The sequence below is a fragment of the Gekko japonicus genome, unplaced genomic scaffold, assembly GCF_001447785.1.
Source record: "Gekko japonicus isolate JY-2015 unplaced genomic scaffold, Gekko_japonicus_V1.1 scaffold2153, whole genome shotgun sequence".
Classification (NCBI taxonomy): Eukaryota; Metazoa; Chordata; class Lepidosauria; order Squamata; family Gekkonidae; genus Gekko; species Gekko japonicus.
Window position 1 is genome coordinate 108,699 of NW_015172069.1, and position 21,262 is coordinate 129,960.

Genomic DNA, 21,262 nt, shown 5'->3' on the forward strand with positions numbered 1-21,262 from the left:
TGTTCATTATTATGACATATGAGTCCTTCTGTTTTACTGCATATAACTTTTTGCTCTAATTCATTTAAGGGTGTATTAGGATATCTTTCTGCTCTGCATTCAACAGCCTTTGGTGTCTTACAGACTTTATATCCTTTGGCCCTTATGTTTTTAAATGTATCAAAATCACCATCATCAGGTGCAGATCCTGGATAACTGATATCATACCATTGTGACCATTCACAGACTTCCTCACTGCAGTGTTCAGTTGTTGAAGGAACTGTCGTTAAAAGACTTGTCATTTCTGTACTTGTTGTTGCTGGAATAGTTTTTGTTGATGCTTGTGTTGTAGTCTGAGAAACTGTTGGTGTAGATGGAGTTGGAGTAGTGAGTGTGCTTGCCGTTGTTTCTGGTGGGCTGGTCGCACACTCACTTTCACAGCAGTAGACCTTTATTTGATAGTTAAGACACATTTTAAATCCTTCCAATTGGTCTTCATTTCTGCAAACAAATCCAAATGATACATTGCACTGGACAATTTGGCCAATTTCATTGATTGATTTCTCTGGGAATTTCTCTGCTCTGCATGTTATACGTTCAGGATGTCTACAGATGTCTTTTCCTGCAGACTTAATGAGGTCATATGTTTCAAAATCCCCTTTATTGTCCAAACTGGGAAAATGTATATCAAACCATTCAGTCCATTTACATTTACGTTTGCAAGTAGTTTGAGTTGTGACTTCTGTTGTAGGAGATAAAATTTCTGTGGTAGATCTAGCAGTGGTCCCAGTAGATGTAGTAGTAGTTTCTGGTGTTGTCACAGAGATGCTAGTTGTTTCCGGAACTGTCGTTGTGGAAATAAGCGTAGTAGATAGAGTGGTAGTTGATTTTATTGTTGTAGGAGTTCTGGTGCCTGTAGTAGTTTCAGGTGTGGATGCAGTAGTGTAACCACATGGTACAAAACTACAACAAAGGATTTTGATCTGATAATTGTTGCAGCTCATTGGATGTTGGTCTGTATTGTAACAGATTAGTCCCACTGTCTTACTGCATTCTACTTTTTGGCCCAGTTCACTTAATGGAGTATTAGGGAATTTCTCTGCTCTGCACTCGACAGCCTTTGGAGCTTTGCAGACTTTATAACCTTCTGCTTTCAAATTATCAAAAGTGTCGAAATCGCCATCGCCACTTCCAGAATCTGGGTTAGTTACATCATACCATTGTGACCAATGGCATACTTCCTGAACACAAACAGAAGTAGTTGTAGGCACTTTGGGGGGGGGGGAGAGAGAAATAAAGAGAACAATTTAGTATAATATTTTGTTTCCAGCTAAGTGCAACATGAAAAATATATGACTTCTGTAAGAAGAAAGTTCTTTAAAGTCATTGAACTAGTTTAGATGAAATACCGTAAATTAGTGCATCAAAATACCACACGGGCTCATTGCTACTTAATAGCAAACTAGCTGACCCCCTGTTTGGGTAATGAAAGCAGCAGAGTGAGGCCACACAGAAAATACGAGGGACCGCCTTTCCCCGTATGTTCCCAAGAGAGGACTGCGATCTGGAACACAAAACCACCTGCCCCCCCCCCGGGCCTAGGGACACCAGGCTGGTGGCAACTAGGACCAGGGCGTTCTCCCTGGTGGTGCCAACGCTCTGGGACGAGCTCCCTAGTGAGATCAGGGCTCTGCGGGACCTCCGGCAATTCTGCAGAGCCGTGAAAACGGAGCTGTTCCGCCGGGCGTTCCAGGATTAATTGATTCCATTGTTTGTGCCGCACTTTATTCTATGATGCCGTCGTATTTAAATAGTTAAATTGTATTGATTGGAATTTTATGGAACTGTATTTTACGTTGCATTTTGTGTGTATTCTGCTGTTTTTTAAAAACTGTATGCTGGTTTTAAAATTCTACGTAAGCCGCCCTGAGCTGCTTCGGTGGGAGGGCGGGCTAGAAATCTAATAAATAAATAAATCTTCACCTGCTCAGGAAACTCCCCAGGTATGCAGAACAATATACAAAGGAAAAAAATAACCTTTTGAATCAATCTAGTAAGGACTGATTCCAGGAGTGGGATGGAGGCACAAGAGGGCAGCATTCGCGGGCGGTGTGCCCTGCACTGCTCACTGTGGTTGCTGCCCATCTCTATCTCCTCCTCCTCCATTGCAAAAACTGCCAATGGGAGGGAAATCTTGGCAGGGCAACCGAAGCCCAGCAATTGTCCCCCCCCCCCAACAGCTGAGCCACAGCTCACAGCTGAACTGCAGCTAGGGTTGCCTGGTTCCCTGGGGGGGGGGAATCCCCGCTCCATGGGCCCATTACCCACCGGCCTGGATCAGCCACCAAGGGGGACCCCACCCCCAAATGCCGGGATCGTGGAGACGTGCCTGGCGTTATGACATCACCCGGAGGTGACATCATCGCGTCGGGCACATTGTGAAAGGACGCTTTATCATTCGAGGGAAAACTCTATGGAAAACTCCCAGAGAGGGCCAGGACTCCCCCCCCTGCTGCAGCTACAGTAGGACTTGGCGACCCTAACTGCAACGCAGTTGCTAAGGAGGGGGGGGTGAGAAGCCCTGTAAAACTGCAAAAAGAAGAGGGGGCAATGCCGATACTTAGTGCTGCCATTTTGAACGTGGTCATAAGCTCTCCCCTGGATTGGCTGCAAGCAGTGGTTTCACATGGAGGCTCAGCCTGCAGCTGATGTGCTGCTTACCCTTCAAGGCAGAGTGAAGGAGCAGAGCGAAGGAGGTTTCTCTTTGCTTCAGCTTAAAAGGAAATGCTTCAGGAGCCCTGTAGTGATTTCATGTTTAACTGTGTGTGTGTGGCTTTAAAAGTTTGGTTTGCATGGCTGTGATGATAATCTAGAGTGCTGGAATCAGGCAAGTGATATGATTGGTGAGTGACAGAGAGGGGGAGGGGTTTTGGAATGGATGCTGTGTGGAGGATTTGAATGTCTATCAAGAGGGTCAGTTAGATATGACAGTTGATGAAGATCAGTTAAGTTCTGATTTCTGGGTGAGAAGCAGAAGTTCTGTGTATGAGAGGAGTGAGACCCATCCCTGTGTGGGATGAGTTTAGTTCTGGGGTCTGAAGGAGAGACCTTCTTGTGTGTGTTATGAAAAGTTGAAGTATAAAAAAACAGTAACCATATATGGTCTGAAGGAAAAAAGTTACCTAAGGAAAAATCCCTGTCAGTAGGGAGCAGACTGTGTGTTATACCTACTTTACTAGTTACATGGTTCTACCCTCGTATTCATGCTTTCTTTAAATAAATCCTATTTCATTCAAATATACCAGCTCTGGAAAGAATCCTTTCTCAGACCACATAGTTCCTCGAAAGCTTAAACCCTCGATATACCTACCCAGTGATGAATATTATATTATAAAGGTTTGGAAAGCCTTAAATTTCCTGGTGGCAGCCGGATTACCCAGTAGAAAAAAACATAAAGTACACTTTTAAAGGGAAACCAGACCTCCCCAGTAAAGGGGTCATCACAAGCCCCGTGAGGCATGCCTCAAGAGAGCATGGTGTTGTGGGAAAGTTCCTAAACAAAGCAGGAGCATTTTGCCTGTGACGCCTATGCACATGCGCAAAAGTTTTTTTAAAAAAAACCCCACCGTGCATGCCTCCTTCAGTGGACGCCATCTAGACAATCCACAATGGAGGCAGTGCGCGGTAAGGCGATTCACCAGGGGGATTTCCGATCATGCTACGATGGATTAAAAAGATTGGGATAAAATTCAAGCTGGCATAATGGGATTAGCTGCCCATCTGAACGCACTCTATCAGGTATCAAAGAAACACGGGGCAACGGGAGGGGGGAATGGAATTCAGACAACTCAGCCACTACAGACAGATGTTGCTGTCTGATCGTGCACTTTAAATCCATAAGGGGACAGCAAGGGGAATGAATCAAATTGCCCTTGTGAACGCAACCCTTGTTTCTGCGGCTTAATAGTGCAGTTCACAGTGGGAACATCATTACAAACTTCAACTGATTGAATAGATCTTTAATAGCCATGCTCTCTTTGTATAAGGGAACTCTGAGAATAGTTGTTCCATGAGGGGGGCTTGAAATCTCAAGCAGAAAAAAACCCCACCGTGCATGCCTCCTTCAGTGGACGCCATCTAGACAATCCACAATGGAGGCAGTGCGCGGTAAGGCGATTCACCAGGGGGATTTCCGATCATGCTACGATGGATTAAAAAGATTGGGATAAAATTCAAGCTGGCATAATGGGATTAGCTGCCCATCTGAACGCACTCTATCAGGTATCAAAGAAACACGGGGCAACGGGAGGGGGGAATGGAATTCAGACAACTCAGCCACTACAGACAGATGTTGCTGTCTGATCGTGCACTTTAAATCCATAAGGGGACAGCAAGGGGAATGAATCAAATTGCCCGTGTGAACGCAACCCTTGTTTCTGCGGCTTAATAGTGCAGTTCACAGTGGGAACATCATTACAAACTTCAACTGATTGAATAGATCTTTAATAGCCATGCTCTCTTTGTATAAGGGAACTCTGAGAATAGTTGTTCCATGAGGGGGGCTTGAAATCTCAAGCAGGGACTTCTCTGCACTCATCAAATGACAATTCCCAGGGTTCTTTGAGAGTGCAGGGACACAATATGAGTTGTGATATCAAATCGATATCAGTTTGTAGCAAGGATATACGTTTTGCTATTCTTGTAACAGACAGCCTGAGTTTGCACTATAAACCTCACATATCCCAAATGAAGGCTAGAAACCTACAACTAAAATATGACTGTTTTAGAATTTCCATTGTGTCTGTTACAGTTAATAACATCTTCTTGATTTAGAGATCAATTTAACATATTTGTCACAGTTTTGTACCTGGGGTAGTAGGTGCTGGTGAAGTGGTACTAAAGACAAATGTCGTGGAAGCTGTTGTGGAAGTTGGACATGGGAAGATGTTCCTCTCAACGGTTCCATTGCGGCTGCAGAATGCAGTGATGCAGCCTCCGATGCCGTCCGTCGTATTGTAGATGATCTCCCCGGGCTTGCTTTTCTGCCCTTCGTAGACGCAGTAGCATTCTGTCATTTGAAAAGATAATAGCATCACTAAGCATCTGAAAACGTCAATGACTGTTCCAGATTATCACAATTCACACTGAAAAGCCGCTTTGTCAACCTACCATCTTCGTTGTAGACACACTTCTTTTGGTCATTCATTACGCAGGTGCTGGAAGGGAATGAAAGAACACCACATTTTGAAGGTAGTTAAAATAAGTATTCGCCACAAGGTATAGATCGGAACTCTCAGGCTGGGGCAAGTGATGCACTGTATTCTTGGTGCTTGGAGGGGGCAACAGTGGGAGGGCTTCCTGGCCCCACTGCTGGACCTCCTGATGGCCCCTGGTATTTCTGGCCACTGTTGGACTAGATGGGTCATTGGCCCGATCCAACATTGACTTCTCTTATGTTCTTATGCAGGGGTCATTTCCTGCAGGAGCGCACAGAAGCGGAGCTCCGGCAGTAAAGAGCCCGGGGGGCGGGCACATGCAACAAGCCCCACCCCCTGCTCCCAGCAGCCCTCAGTCAGAGCAAGAAGCAGCCAGGTAAGTTGTAGAGCTCCCCCCGGCCCCCCGGCCCAAAACAGTCCAGTGGCACATGTAAGACCAGGTTTTATTCAGGTACAAGCTCTCCCTCCTCTGCGAGGGCAGATCTGCACGTCCCCCCCCCCCATAGCTAGCAATCCAAAACAGTCCAGTGGAGCCTGAACGGTGGGTGTTGCCTTCTCACACACTTCCGGTGATGTCAGGGGGTGTGGCATATGCAAATAAGTTATGCTAATGAGTTATGCTAATGAGCTCCTGCACCTCTTTTTCTACGAAATGACCCCTATTCTTATGTAAGTAGAATGTAAAACAGCAGCAGAAGCTACTGTATAAAATATTGAGCAAAGAACAGATAATACAGGCTCAGCTGCTTGTACGAGATACATGAAGACTCATATAATTTTTCACATTAAGAGGAATATTACCATGATTGACAGTTCTGCTCTGAAGGCATGTTTGCTCCTGGCTTGTAGTATTTTCCTCTATCATCAAAACAACCACAAGACTCGACACACTCCATGCCATCTTCTTCAAAATAAGGAGTCTTGTTTGGACACTGAGGATAGCAGCCTGCAATAAGAGAATTGGTTCTAAGTAATAATACTTGATTTATTTTTACACATGTGGACTTTGATTTGCTATTACCCCATAATGGAGGAGAAGAAGAAGAGATTGGATTTATACCCCGCCCTTCACTACCCAAAGGTGTCTCAGAGCGCCTTACAGACTCCTTTCCCTTCCCCTCCCCACAACAGACACCCTGTGAGGTCAGTGGGGCTGAGAGAGCTCTTGACAGAAACTGCTCTTTTTCAAGAACAGCTCTTATCAGAACTACGGCTTGCCCAAGGTCATCCAGCCAGGTGCAAGTGGAGGAGTGGGGAATCAAACCCGGTTCTCCCAGATTAGAGTCCGCGCACTTAACCACTACACCAAACTGGCTCTAGTGATAGTGATAGTTTCTTCAGTTAATTAAGATGGTGTTCTACAGTATGTAAACACACAGGCAGTTTCCAGGGTGGTGATCTTCTCAAGCTGCCCGATGGTATGGCTCGATCTCAGAGCCAGGCCCAGGCCCACAACCACGGCCGTTGGTGGTAGTGGTAGGGCGCCTCCTTAGTTGAAAGCCTGGTGGAAGAGCTCCATCTTGCAGGCCCTGCGGAACTGCAAAAGATCCCGGCAGGACCCTGATCCGGGAGCTCATTCCACCAGTATGGAGCCACCACTGAGAAGGCCCTGGCCGTGGTGATAGCAAGCCTGGTATCCTTGGGTCCCGGGAGGGTCAATCGGCTCTGAGACCCCGACTGTAGTGCTCTCTGTATTGGGTCCCCACTGGGGAGAAAAGTGGGGCATCAGTGTCTAAATAAATAGTCCTGGATGTCATGTTGATTCAGTCTTGCTGGCCTCCACAGATTTTTACCATAAGCCTGCGCCGTCGTTATACTCCAGTCCCAAATGCTAGTAATATGATATTTCAATTAATCACATTTTTAGGAAAATGGTAATATTCTGCTTATTATTCAACTGATTTGCTATAAAATTATTTTATATTCTAAAGTCTTGAATGTATTTGTTCCTCTGATTTACTGTTTGCTCCCCTTTCGATCATTATCCTTCTCAGGGGTCGTTTCCTAGAAAAAGAGCTAGGGGAACTCATTAGCATAACTCATTAGCATATGCCACACCCCCTGACATCACCGGAAGTGTGTCATAAGACCACACCCACCACTCAGTTAGTCTTAGTCTTAAAGGTTAATCTTAAAGGTGCTATTTGTTAGTCTTAAAGGTACTATTTGAACTCTTGGACTATTTTGCAGCAACAGACTAACACAGCTATCTCGGGGAAGCTCCTGGATGGGGCTGGGAGTCCTTGCGGAGGCCACGTGGAGTGGCCTCGGCCAGGCAGAGGGGAAGGACGCCAACTTACCCTCCTGCTTCTTCCTCCTTCTGCAACAGAATGAGGTTGGAAGACGGGGGCGGCCGGAAGAAGGGGCGGGGCTTCGTCGTGTGCCCTGCCTCCCTGCACCTCACCCGGGGGAACTGCGATCCCCCGCGATCCCCCCCGAAATGACCTCTGATCCTTCTATACCCGGATGCCTCTCTATAATTTTAGCCAGGTGTATGGTGCTGAAAAGGGACCGGGCAACTTTACGTCCCTTATCTGATACCCCAAATAGACCACCTGGTTTCCATATTTCCAGGGTATTGATCATTCCACTTTTAGACACCGTAGTGTGTAGAAAGTCAATTAATATTCAGAAATCATAAGTATCCTTTGTATGCCAAGGGCAAAGTCAATAATCCTTGTACCTTCCAAGCCCTGTAACTCATGTAGGCATTTTCCACTTGGATTTCTGCAGGTCTTCATACAAGGAGAGCCACAAGGTTTGTAGTGCCACTCACACTCCCCTTGTGGATTGTAGTAATCACAGAACAGAGCTAGAGGAATGGGGAAAGAGAAAAATGTCAATTCCAAGCAAAATGCATTTTTGATGCCACGTAATACATTTCCTTACACTGTGTGTACATCCCGTATTATTACTGTCTTGCAAAGCGGTAACTGCTAGTAGGGTTCCTGGTTCCCCTTTGACATCCTTATCCAAACAGATTATTTTCTACACAATTGTACATTGAACAAGGTGGTGAGATTACATCTCAACGGGCCCTGACTCTAATCCTGCCAAAACGAGTTAGCAATTTTTGTTGTTCTGTTAGCTGCCTTTGCTGGCTCTTCGGCTTTGAAACGGAGATGAGCACCGCAACCCTAGAGTCGGATTCGACTGGCTTTCGAGCAAGGGAACCTTTACCTTTACTTTTTTAGCTGCCTTGAATTGAAGGAGATGTGGGCTAGAAGTATTTTAAGTACAATTCTAGAACAGTTGAAAATAGACCCCCAAAAAAGGAATGAGAATAAAAAGTACACAAGAAATCTTTTAAAAGCTAACACCTATTTTATGGGTAAGGCCTGTTCTCTGATTTAATCTGGAGACAGCAATGTCACCACAATATTGCCTTTATTTGTGATTCAGATTAAGGAACATTTGTTCTGTGTATGTCCGTCTGGCGTGGGCGAAGAGAGGGTTCTTCTTGGTGAACCAAAACGGCATGGGAAGTAAATATGTCACCAGTCTCTCTGACACAGTCTTGAAGGCTCAAATGTTACCAGAGCAGTGAGGAATGGCAACCACGTGGTTCTCAGGATTTAAGAACTGGCCATTGAGATTCAATTCTTGCAATAGTAGGGGGCACTCAGAAGAAATATCTGTCCCGTTAAATTGAAATGGAAAAGTCACATTGTGGTGGAATCAGTGAATCAAAAGTTGACGAGAAGAGCCCTGACCTGGATACCCCAGGCAAGCCCGATTTCGTCAGATCTCGGAAGCTAAGCAGGGCCGACCCTGGCAAGTACTTGGATGGGAGACCTCCAGAGAATACCAGGGCCTGGAGGCAGAGGCAGGCTATCAAGCTACTTCTCTGAATGTCCTCCATGCCCCAGTAGGAGTCACCAGAGGTCACCGTGACTTCCAGGCAGGGACACACACATACAAGCTGATGTGAAAAGTGGAATACAAAATATATACATTATTTGCATCCCTTCATTCTCCTTGGTGTTTAGGCATGCCGGCCACATGACCACGGAAATGTCTTTGGATAGCGCTGGCTCTTCGGCTTTGAAACGGAGATGAGCACCGCAACCCTAGAGTCGGATTCGACTGGCTTTCGAGCAAGGGAACCTTTACCTTTACTATTCTCCATTTGCAGTTGCCAGAAGGAACAAGTTGCATAGGTAGGATTCATAGGGCTCTTTTTGTAGCAGGAACTCCTTTGCATATTAGGCGACACACCCCTAATGTAGCCAGTCCTCCAAGAGCTTACAGTAGCCCCTGTAAGAAGAGCTCTGTAAGCTCTTGGAGGATTGGCTATATTAGGGGTGTGTCGCCTAAGATGCAAGGGAGTTCCTTCTACATTCTCATTCCCATTGGTCAAATGTACAATTTCTTTTTAAAAAACACACAAAAACCACACAATTCCATATAAATTATGGTCAGTACTCACGGCAGATGGACGGTGTTCTCCAAGCAACGCAAACACCAGCCTCGTTGCATGCCTGAGCATAGGCCGCTACAGCCGTGCAGAAACATTCACAATCTCCCCCAGTGTCACAAGCACAGGCATCAGACACACATGTGTCGTAGTATTTTGTTGGCTCAACCTGTTAGGAAACCAAATAGATCTCACTTAATATTTGTGTATGCGCTTTCAGCTTTCGCACACCTTGGCCAGAGAAGGAAAGGGACATTTTAAAGCTTTTCAGTCCCAGTTCAGCCACGAGAATATAATTTGTTACTTTAGTTGATGTTTTTTGTTTTCAGGTCGCATGAGCCTTCATGATAACAGAACTGCATGCAAAAGCAATTTGTTATAATAAGAAATAGAACTGTTTTTGAAACATCAAATGGATATGAGAAGGTTATGCATCGTCAAGCATTAGTAACTGCCAGGGAAAATAGTTTGGCAAAGAGGCAGTGCATTCATGGAGGGGGGAAAAATGAAATTGGATGACAAATCATCCATCAGGTGTGTTAATGTCAGAGTCTTACTGTGCTGGGGAGCCTAGCGGTTGTGGGCTTTACTCGTGACTTTCTTTTTTACCAATTGGTAGCTGGTAGCATTTTTAAGTCAGCAAGGCAATTTTTATTCATCTGACTTTAAAAGGAGAAGTAACTGCCAACAGTGTTCCCTCTAAGCTGAGTTAGTGTGAGCTAGCTCACAGGTTTTTTTAGCCTCCAGCTCACATATCTTCGCCTTTGCTCAGGAAGGATGGCTCCAGAGCAAACTAATTTCTGCAGCGGCCAAATCGCTTGCTCACAACTTGAAAGCCAGTAGCTCACAACGCAGAATTTTTGCTCACACGACTCCACGGCTTAGAGGGCGCATTGACTGCCAATATTGCTAAAGGTAGTATTAATACACTGCAACAGCTTTGCTCATCTGAGCAAGGTCTTTCAAAGATGCCATCAAGCAAATATGTAATATTAACAGCTGGTCGAACTTGAACTTTCTTTGTTGTGGCCCCACCTGGTGGAATAACCTGCCTGACAAAGTTAGGAAGGCTCAGACATAACTGTAATTCTGCAGAATGTGCAAATTGGAATTGTTCAGGAAGGCATTTTTATAACGTTGACAGTGCTTTAGCTTTAAAGTCTATAACATTTTTCTTGATCGATTTGATTCTATTTATTGTTTGTTTTTCTTGTATTTCTTGTATTATTATTTTTTTTTGGTAAACTGCCTTGAATCTCTGTAAGAAAGGCAGTAAAAAGTTAAGTAAGTAAATATATAACACTGCTTTAGCCTGAAGCAGTCTTAGGACCCGGTCACACGTAAGGGTTTGGAGGGACAGATCGGGGGTGCAGCAAATGGGTGCGATCGCACCGCAACATCTGGGAAGCGGCGCGCACCCGTCCCTGTTCCGGCCCTTCAGGCCGAAAACCCGCTGCAAAAAAGAACCACCCCTAGAGGTGGACTTACCAGAAAGGCCACGGCAAGCGCAGCCGTGGGATCACTGGCGCATCCTTCTGCCGGTGCATCCGAAGCTCCTGGCCGAACTGCGCATGCTCACACATGCGCAGTTTGGCAGCCTCCCTCTCTGTTTCGTGGCTTTCTCCCCGGTCTCCCCAGCATCTGATCGTGCCGGGGAGAAAGTGTGCGGCGGCTCACGGGATCTGTGTGATCCCGCTGCTGCGTGCCTATTTTGGTGCGGCTTTCAAAAGCCGCACTTGGCCCACGCATCCCCCCCTCCCGTGTGGCAGGGACCTTAGTATGTTCTGGTTAAATATACTGGGGAAAATACTGGATGAGTTTACCATTCATGCAGACAGCTTTTTAATATATAGATTAGAGCCTTAATGATGTTTTGCAGCTGAAGAATGGCATATGAGAATTAATAATTAATACTCCTCAGTTTTTTTAATGCTGATGTTTTTAAGACCAAGAAAGGACCTGGATCACCAGGATAGGTGTCCATGTCTTCAGGGCTGCCTTTGAGATCAAAGTCAGCCTTAAAGGTGGGGCCATTTCACATATCTTCAGGGCTCCTGCTAACTGTACTGCAACGTAAAGAGTTCAATCAATCAATTTATTTCTACAGTCCTTAGACCAGTCAGACAAAAAGAAGTACACCTTCACAATATTCCAAGATTTTAAGATACATCAGTGACACATTAGAAGCAAATTAAAATGTAATCTAATATCAAACAACTACATCTAACTAGCTACCTTAGAGTTTCCGTGATCTGAGTATCACCATACAGAAATTGGCTACTTGGTGGGTAATTTTGATGTAAAGAGTTCTATGCTACAAGGAAATGGTTTGTAACTTACTGCTTAGTCAGATGTGCCAAAGAATGGCCTGTTCCCCCAAACGTAGAAACCCGCTAAAAGAAGACTACTTAAGATCTTTTGTGTCAGAGTTACAAAACCCTGGAACTGAAGCTAAGCTATGTGCTTGCGATATCATGGCAATGCCCTTCAATGTTCCCTCTAAGCTGTGGAGTCTTGTGAGCAAAAATTCTACTTTGTGAGCTACTGGCATTAAAGTTGTGAGCGAGCGACTTGGCTGCTGCATAAATTAGTTTGCTCTGGAGCCCTCCTTCCCGAGCTACGACAAAAATGTGTGAGCCGGAGGCTAAAAAACTCTGAGCTAGCTCACACTAACTCAGCTTAGAGGGAACACCGATGCCCTTGCAATTTCAGGGTGACATTTTATGTTGGTGCTGTGGTTTATGCTTCCATTCATGTCCTACACATTTACATGCAGTCCCGAGACTAAAATCAGGGCTGTTAAAGTGGCCCATACATTTACCTGAAGGGAAAAAAGGTGTCCATACCTGAGAGTGGCAGGAAGCGAACACTTGGCTGGTAATGATGCTGCATTGCTTCTGGGCCCACGAATTCCTGTATGGGTTTGCAGTACAAGGATCCCTGTTCTTTTTGGCATCTGGGCAAGTGGGAGATGCCTTCCAGCTGTTACCAAACTCAAGCACATCTCCTACAACGGACTGGCTTCTGGTGGTGAAATCATTAATGTCATTTCCATCATAGTTTCCACAAAGTCCACATACCTGACCCTGTTGCGGAGACAAGAACAAAATAATAAGTAGATGTTTTAGTTTTCCATGATTAATCAAAAACATTCATTTCAAGTTTGAAGATTACTTATGTATAGGCATCCTTACCAATCTTTGTAAATTCTGCCCCCCCCCCCATAATGGCTTTTTACTTAATTAACAATGGAGCAGATAACTCATAGGTTGTGTTCAGACTGGCAGTTTGGCCCGATATAGGCACATTTTACAAACAGATTAAATGAACAGGATCACACAGCCACATCTGTCAGGCATTCCCTGGGCATACCCACCCCATCAGAGGACGACTTGGAGCCGGGTTAAAAAGCCACCACCTCCGTAGTGGTGTTTTGTTTCCCCACGCATTCAATGCGCATGGCCGGATGTCTGAACAGAATGGATTTGGCAGTCTGAACCTGCAGACCCATTCGGCCACTACGGAGGTGGTTTTTTAAAAAGACTTGCCTATGTGCGCATGTGTGCGCATGCGCACTATGCACACACATGGTGTTTGGATTTTTTTTTGCCGTTTGCTCCGTGGCTGAGGTGCCACAATAATGTGGATGCTTTACCATGGGATGTCTCCGTGGGTAACCCACAGCAGGATGTGCTGTGTGGCTGATGTATCCCACTACACTTTAACCCGGTTCAATTCGAGGCGGCACCATATCACACCAAGCCGCCAGTGTGATCACAGCCATATATTCCTTTATATGTATAGATCTGCTTTGAAATTAATGGAAAGTCACATAATAAAGCACATGTAGGGCTCTCTACCAGTAATTTACTTAAATGTGGATTCGTAAAATAAGTAAACATTTTTATTGTTTGGACATGTAAAAATGAGTCAATATCTGTAGCAATGCGAAGGATGCCACTTTTGTCAAAGATGATCATATATTTTCTTGAAACTCTCTGTTCCCTAAGGGTCTTTTCTATATTGCGACACATTTTATTCTGTGAGCAATTTCTAAGAAATATATAGCTCTTTCCCATAAAATCAATCACTGCTTACTATAAATGCATAAGAAATGGAAAATGCAGAAAAATTAAATGGCCTAGCACGAGAAATGTAGGAAATCTCCAATCGAGGAATTTGTGTGGGTGATTTCCCACAAGCGCTGCTCCGTGCTCACTCTTCTCTTTGGCCCAATGGTACGTGTCAATTTCACACAAGCTGCTGGGCGACAGCAATTTGCCCCGCAGCTTCCTGCGATTTTCCCCACATCTACTCAATCCTGTTTTTTGAGGATTGAGTAGACGCGGGGAAAATCACACGAAGCTGCGGGGGCAAAATGCGGCCCGCAGCAGCTTGTGTGAAATTGACACGTACCATCGGGGCAAAAGAGAGGAGTGAGCGCGGAGCAGCGCTTGTGGGAAATCACCCAGTGTCTGAAACTAAGCTACTGTTCTACTTAGTTGAACCTTTCAATAGGACTCTCTTAAGTGTTCTGAAGCAGAGTTAGCTGTGTCTCAGATGGAAAATCCTTTAATCTTTTGTGTCCATCACACTGTTTCTGATGCCTGTCCATTCCTTTGGCTATTACAGCAAAGAATCATTCATAAACCAAGTGGCCAGAGGAGGGAGCAAGACAAATTAACTGTCACATCTTTGTACTGCCTGGGTATAATTCATCTATTTGTCGATTTGGAGGGTAAATGTCTACCATGGAACTTATAAGAGTGCAGATTGACAACATTTACCCATGAACATATTTCCAAAACAGTTTTGACATTCTTTTTCACAGCTGATTCTAGGAATACGTGCCAACGTCTTAGCATTCACACCTCACCTTAAATTCTGGACTAAGTTTGATGAAGATGCTGGTTTGCTTGTCCCACATCAGGACCAGACCAGCTGTCGTGTCAACCACCATGTAGATGCCCATGTATCGAACTTTGTATGGCACTTCACCGCCTGGGGCTCTTTGTATCACATCAAATTTGCCGTCTGTGAGTATTAGCTCATAATTCTGCAAAATGAAAAGAGTCAACACAGATGTCTCATTGGCATTGTCTATACTGGGAGTCTTCAATAGTGTTTTCCCCCCCACTGTGGTAAACCCTGCCAGGCTGAAGGAAACTTTTGAAATAACAATGTTGTATATTTACAATGCAGTCTAACTTGCAGCTCTATTTATGAAGTACTATTTATGAAGTTCTACAGGCCAGATAATGAAACTGAAGCTCAAATACATTGGCCACCCAATGAGAAGGGAGCACTCAGTGGAGAAGACCCTGATGCTAGGAAAGACTGAAGGTCAAAGAAGACGGGGACGGCAAAGGATGAGATGGTTAGACAGTGTCATAGATGCAACGAACATGAAACTGAGCAAACTTCAGAGGACGGCGGAAGACAGGAGGGCCTGGTGCGATCTTGTCCATGGGGTCGCGAAGAGTCAGACTCGACTGTGCGACTGAACAACAACAACAACAGGTACTTGTTTCTACAGGTGCTTGTTTCTTTGCTGTTTGTGGCTGGGACTCAAAATACTGCTTAGGCTTTTGCTGCCAAGTCAAATTTTGTCAAAATGTAAAATTTCTGACAAGCAGACCTCCATGCCAAAATCTCCCATTAGTTTAAAAACAGTTGTCTTGCAGCACAGTTTGTGGGGAGAGGATGGAGTTTAAGAAGAATATAGCTAAAGCCCTCTTGGGCTTATGAAACTAATGTCATGGTTTTTTGGATGCTACCAGGGGTCATTTCGTAGAAAAAGAGGTGCAGGAGCTCATTAGCATAACCTATTGGCATACCTTATTTGCATATGCCACACACCCTGACATCACCAGAAGTGTGTCAGAAGGCAACACCCACTGCTCAGGCTCCACTGGACTGTTTTGGATTGCTAGCTATTGGGGGGGGGGACATGCAGATCTGCCCTCGCAGAGAAGGGAGAGCTTGTACCTGAATAAAACTTGGTCTTAAAGGTGCCACTGGACTGTTTTGGATGGGGGGCCAGGGGGGGCCTCTGCAACTTACCTGGCTGCTTCTTGCCCTGACTGAGGGCTGCTGTGAGCAGGGGGTGGGGCTTGTTGCATGTGCCCGCCCCCTGGGCTCTTTACTGCCGGAGCTCCGCTCCTGTGCGTTCCTGCAGGAAATGACCCCTGGATGCTACCCAGTGAAGTGCAATGAAACCTCTCTTATCTGTGTAGTATGTACCTGGGCCTGTCTTTATTCTGCATGTCAGTACTGATGCCCCTTTTAAATTAAGCTATTCTGTGTTCTGCTTCAAGATTTTCTTCTGCTGTAGGCTGATGTCTAGTTCCAGCTCCTGCCAACCTAGCAGTTCGAAAGCAAGAAATTGCAAGTAGATAAATAGGTACCACTTCGGTGGGAAGGTAACAGCGTTCCGTGTGCCTTGGTGTTTAGTCATGCCGGCCACATGACCACAGAAATGTCTTCGGACAGCGCTGGCTCTTCGGCTTTGAAACGGAGATGAGCACCGCAACCCTAGAGTCGGATTCGACTAGCTTTCGAGCAAGGGGAACCTTTACCTTTACCTTTTTAGGCTAATGTCACATATCCCAAGATTGTTTAGGTGCACAACACCTATGGTATATGTCACCTTTCTGGATGATCCTCAGTGAAGCTACTTACTCCCATAAACACTTTAATGGCCTTTGAGCAGGTGGTCCCAGTAGTCCCACAGGGAATGTTTTCCGTGATGACTCTGAAAGTTCCTGCCTTTGAGCTGTTTTTACCACAATGATCCTGAGAAGAAAGACATTATTCAGTGTTCAGAAACACAGACAAACTAAACTGAAGGTTTTTAGTGTCATGGTAGTGGTTCTTGAGGAAAAAAACACTGAATACCTGGACCAATGTGTATTCGCAGTCTCCACTGAAGCTGTAGCGTTTGCCATCGAAGGAGATGTAATGGCCGTCTCCATAAACTGAGCATGTCGCCAGGCAAGGTTCGTTGGTGCATTCCCACATTCTTTTCTTACATGTACTGCAGAAGCAGAAAGAAATATGTAACTACTATGTTTCCTGCCACATGTGCTCAGTGCTTCTGATTCATTTTGATACTTTCAGTTCTGTTTCTAAAAAGCCATGGAATAACGATAAAGATGATGCTCATCTGCTAGTACATACCAAGTGTTACATTTCACCTTGATGGTATCTCCTGATTTATATATGGCTTCATTGTGAATACAAGGGCACTCTTCAGCAGCTACACATCCACCTTTGCCATCTGAGACCAGTTCATTGGGGCACATGCAGCCAGAAACGCATTGTGTGCTATACTATAATAAGAGAAGATGGACACTATTAAAATACTGGATAGACAAAGGATAAATCCACACATAACCAAGGCTTTTTTTGTAGAAAAAGCCCAGCAGGGACTCATTAGCATAACAGGCCACACCCAACAGCAGAAACATATTAGCATATTAGGCCACACCCCTGACAGCACAGCTCATTAGCATATTAGGGCACACCCCCATGTTACCAGAAGCGTGCTCATCCAGCCACACCCACCTTTTGCTTCTTATTCTGTTTACCTTGTTTGTTGTCAAAACCCAGGGCTTTTTTTGTAGCAGGAACTCCTTTGCATGTTAGGCCACACACCCCTAATGTAGCCAATCCTAATGAGTTCCTGCTGTTGGGTGTGGCCTATTATGCTAATGAGTTCCTGATGGGCGTGGCCTGCCTGCTGAGCGTGGCCAACTCAGGAGCCAGCCGGAACTCCATTCCTGTGCCTTCCTGCCCAAAAATAGCCCTGCACATAACCATTAGTATCAGCCTTTCCCAGTGAGCCACCAATGACCAGTTCATTTTTCCTGTCTAATGCAGGTGAAATTGCTTTAAAGTTACTCTTTCAGAGGAGTTTTGCGATGTTGAACTCTTCTTGAGAACAATCCAAAAAACATCTAGAGTGTGATTTGGCAAATTCTAGAAGAATGTCCGTGTTATGACTCAGAGTATACCACATTACTATCTTGACATGTGTTTATTAAATCAAATTGTGGCATGATGTCCATATAAACATTTGTTCTGTGGGTCACCCCCCCCCCATCACATCATCACCTACCAGTTTGGCTCCAATTTTGCAGTATCTGCCTGAGGCGACAGAAGGCTGTGCTGTCTGGAAACTGGCACTAGCACTTTTGTACATTCACTGCAGTTACTGAGTGGTATGCATGACGAATAAACAGGCTATCAAAGCAAGACAGGGTTACAAAATATTTACCCTCACGCATTCCATGTCAAGTGTCTGACAGCTCTTCTGACACTCAGCTCCGGTGACCCCTGCTGTGGCATTGCGGCAGTCGAAATAGATCATGGGAGCATCACACACTGATAGAAAGAAAGTATAGATGCAATCTCAGTTTTAGTCAGATGCTAGTTAGTACAAGAACACACACCATTACCAACATTTCACATAGGAAAACACTGGCTCTTATGCCAAACCTTAGATTTTGAGGATTCCAGTAACATGTACCCCTGTATTTGTCTCAGTTGTGTATGTGGAAGTACGTGCAGATCTCCCATACTTGATTGGTACAGCTGCCTTCACTGTTTTAGTACAATAAAGGCCCCGGTCACACGGAGAATTTGCCACGCGAAAGGCATGAATGTCGGGTGGATTTTCGGGGCACGATCACACCGCAACATCAGGGAAGCATAGTGCACCCGTGGTCAACCTGTGGCGTCCCGCCGAAGATGCAGAGTTACAAAGTACCAAAGAAAGTGCACTAGTATCCAGAAAATACACGGCACAGGTGGGCGTCTGATTGCGGGAGCGCTAGTATCCCGTGGCATCCAGTGCCTGTCCACATCCCATCGCAAACCGGATGTTTTTCGTAAGCGCATGCGCACAAACACGACACTGAAAGCAGTGCTGCTCTGCGGAACTGTGCATGCGCAGAAACGCGAAACGCTTGTGTGATCGTGCCATGCCGCTTCTTTGCCACGCTGCAGCATCGCTGTGTGATCGCCAGCTAACAGCCGAAGCACGGAGACTCGGGGGACCGTGTGATCGGGCTACCGCGCTTTATTTTGCTCCGGGGCGAACAGCCACGCCTCCCCCCTGCATTATCTGGGCCGTGTGACCGGGGCCAAAGATCACTTAAAAGTAGCAATGCAAATAGGTAATAAAAATGATGCTTTTACCTGGTTCTGGCTTCACCTCTCCAATGCACTGAAGCTTTCCTTGTGTGCAAGAGCTGTAACAGAGAGGGGGGACATCTTTTCTTAGTTAAATCAAGAGCTAAGCCAGCCCAATCTTGTCAGAGCTCAGAAGCAAAGCAGGGTCATCCCTGGTTAGCATTTGGATGGGAGAACACCAAGGAATTCCAGGGTCACAATTCAGGGGCATGCATTGGCAAACCACCTCTAAGTCCATGGGATCACTGTAAGTTGGCTTGGCAGCGAACCAAAAAAAGGGCACAGCAAAATGGCGGAAGCCATCTTCTTCCTGTGACACTGATTAATTTCTATTATATATATATATATATATAAAGATTTTATTTTCATCTTCATAATAAAGAACAACATACTTCCACGCTACATATTTCATCACGATCGCTTATGGAGTCTATTGTTATACATCTACATTAATCCATTTATACAGACGCTTCCATCTTTCTGTAAACACTTTTTCATCCTTTCCTTGGAGAACTCAACTCAACTTATCCATCTCTGCTGTTTCTAACAACCTATGTACTAGGTCATCCAGTTTCGGTATATACTCTTGTTTCCAAAATTTGGCTACCAAAATCCTTGCAGTTGTCAATATATAAATTATCAGGTATTTATCTTTCCATCTATAACTCTCTGGTAACATATTCAGCAGTACCACTTCCGGGGCTAACTCTATTTCAATCTTAGTTATTTCGAAAATTGTCTTCTGCACCATCTTCCAAAAATTATGGATCTTTGCACACCGCCACCACATATGGATCTATAAAATATTTTTATGGGTTGTCATTATTCCTGTCACCTCATGCCAATGTTTCATTCAAATAATCTCTTACCAAATGACGCCATTTTCATGAATTACGTCTCCAGACGGTAGGGGAGACCCTTTATAGTAACAAGGGCAGCTAGTAGCAGGTATACATTTGCCACTTTCATCCATGTATGTCCCCTCTTCACAGGTGCATCCGTCCACCGAGGTGAACTCAATATTGCAGGTGACATCAGGCTCACTCAGAGATCGGCAGGTGGGTTGGCATGAATCGATGTTATAGCGGTAAACCAGGGTTTTGGGACATACTTGGTATTTGGCTTGAGAGAAGAAAAATAAAAATCATTCATAGGGTTTACCTAAGGATATATATATACAAAGAGCTGAATGTGGTCAAGATAACCTATATCCAAAAATATTTGTTGGGTGGTTATAGATGTGTATTCTCTGTTAATGGCAGTAGCAGTTTGAACTGCATGTAACTCAGAAAAGAGAGGTTACAGGTTGCCCAGAACATGAAGACTGGTTCGGAATGCACAAGAAAAGACTTTACTAACAATAAGCCAAAGGGACACTACTAATACACTAACAGTTATTGTTTTTCACAGGTCAAGATGAAAGATGATTGACAACTTGCAGATGAAGCCAAAAGAAGATTTGTTTAATACTAACAAAAGATTAACATACTAATGAAAATATCACCCAATCTCTTCTTAATCCCACTATATACCCTCCCTCTTTCTGATATTAAAAGCATAAACTCTCTCCTTTTTAGGAGAGTCAATTAAAAAAAAAGAAAGAAAAGAGAGGTTACAGGTCCAAGTGTGGACTTATGCTAGAGGTGCCTTATCTGGTGTGGCCATTCCATGGATTTTATTTGGTTTTTTTCAAACTGAGTTACATTATTCCAGATATATCTTTAAGCCTCATCCTTGAAAACTAATCATTTCGCAATGCATGTATCTTAGTATCTTCTCTAAAAATGTGCCCGTTTCCCCTCATTTCTAATACAGAGCTGACAAAGGTATTTTGTTGTGACTGAAGGGAGAAATAAGCAGGTGCTCATTTATTCATGTAATAGTATTGGGTATCTGTTGGCCTTTGCCACTTAGCGGTTGTATAGAAATATTGATTTCTAAAAGTCTCCTGCCTTCTCCTGTGATGTCTTTCTGATAACAGGCTGTGCCTTATTTCCTGTTGCAAGCCAAATGGTGGGCCAGATGGCCTGAACAACTTTATAACCCACATTCTTCAGCGGTTTAACCAAGAACTATAGTTTCCCCCTGCCCACCCTGCAGTTCATCTTCATAGCCCCATCCCATCTCCTAGGCAAGACTTGGGGAAAACTGCTATGGGATTTTCAAGAAAACGACGGCGATCCTCCAAGAAGCCAGCAAGTACCACTAACCTTTTGCACGGGATAACTTGAAAACAGCATCCGCAGTTTGCTTATAAACAAATTTCTTTTCTGAGTTAGAAACTTCTGTGCATAGTTCAAATACTTACTGCAGATGTTGGTCCTCCATCCGCTCAGAAGGACTCCTTTGGCAGCACAGGCCCTGACGTAGGCGGAGAGGGAAGCGCACAAGCAGTCCTCGCTTCTCTCGCAGTTGCAGGTGTCAAACATGCAGTTCTAAGAGCACAGAGAAGACC

General features: G+C 44.8%; 1 protein-coding gene across 1 annotated transcript in view; it reads right to left on the reverse strand.

Annotated features, from left to right (window-relative positions):
- Positions 1 to 21,262, reverse strand: part of LOC107118487 (mucin-5AC-like) — a 120,210-nt gene that overhangs the window by 15,584 nt on the left and 83,364 nt on the right. Inside the window, exons 17-31 of the mRNA XM_015420840.1 lie at positions 21,116 to 21,242; positions 19,677 to 19,929; positions 18,814 to 18,866; positions 17,897 to 17,997; positions 16,792 to 16,943; positions 16,510 to 16,648; positions 16,294 to 16,407; positions 14,489 to 14,668; positions 12,459 to 12,698; positions 9,625 to 9,781; positions 7,879 to 8,007; positions 5,997 to 6,141; positions 5,149 to 5,195; positions 4,847 to 5,047; positions 290 to 407 (exon numbers count right to left, since the gene is read on the reverse strand). Coding sequence (XP_015276326.1) covers positions 290 to 407; positions 4,847 to 5,047; positions 5,149 to 5,195; positions 5,997 to 6,141; positions 7,879 to 8,007; positions 9,625 to 9,781; positions 12,459 to 12,698; positions 14,489 to 14,668; positions 16,294 to 16,407; positions 16,510 to 16,648; positions 16,792 to 16,943; positions 17,897 to 17,997; positions 18,814 to 18,866; positions 19,677 to 19,929; positions 21,116 to 21,242 — 2,156 coding nt within the window. The remainder of the gene's footprint in view (positions 1 to 289; positions 408 to 4,846; positions 5,048 to 5,148; positions 5,196 to 5,996; positions 6,142 to 7,878; positions 8,008 to 9,624; positions 9,782 to 12,458; positions 12,699 to 14,488; positions 14,669 to 16,293; positions 16,408 to 16,509; positions 16,649 to 16,791; positions 16,944 to 17,896; positions 17,998 to 18,813; positions 18,867 to 19,676; positions 19,930 to 21,115; positions 21,243 to 21,262) is intronic.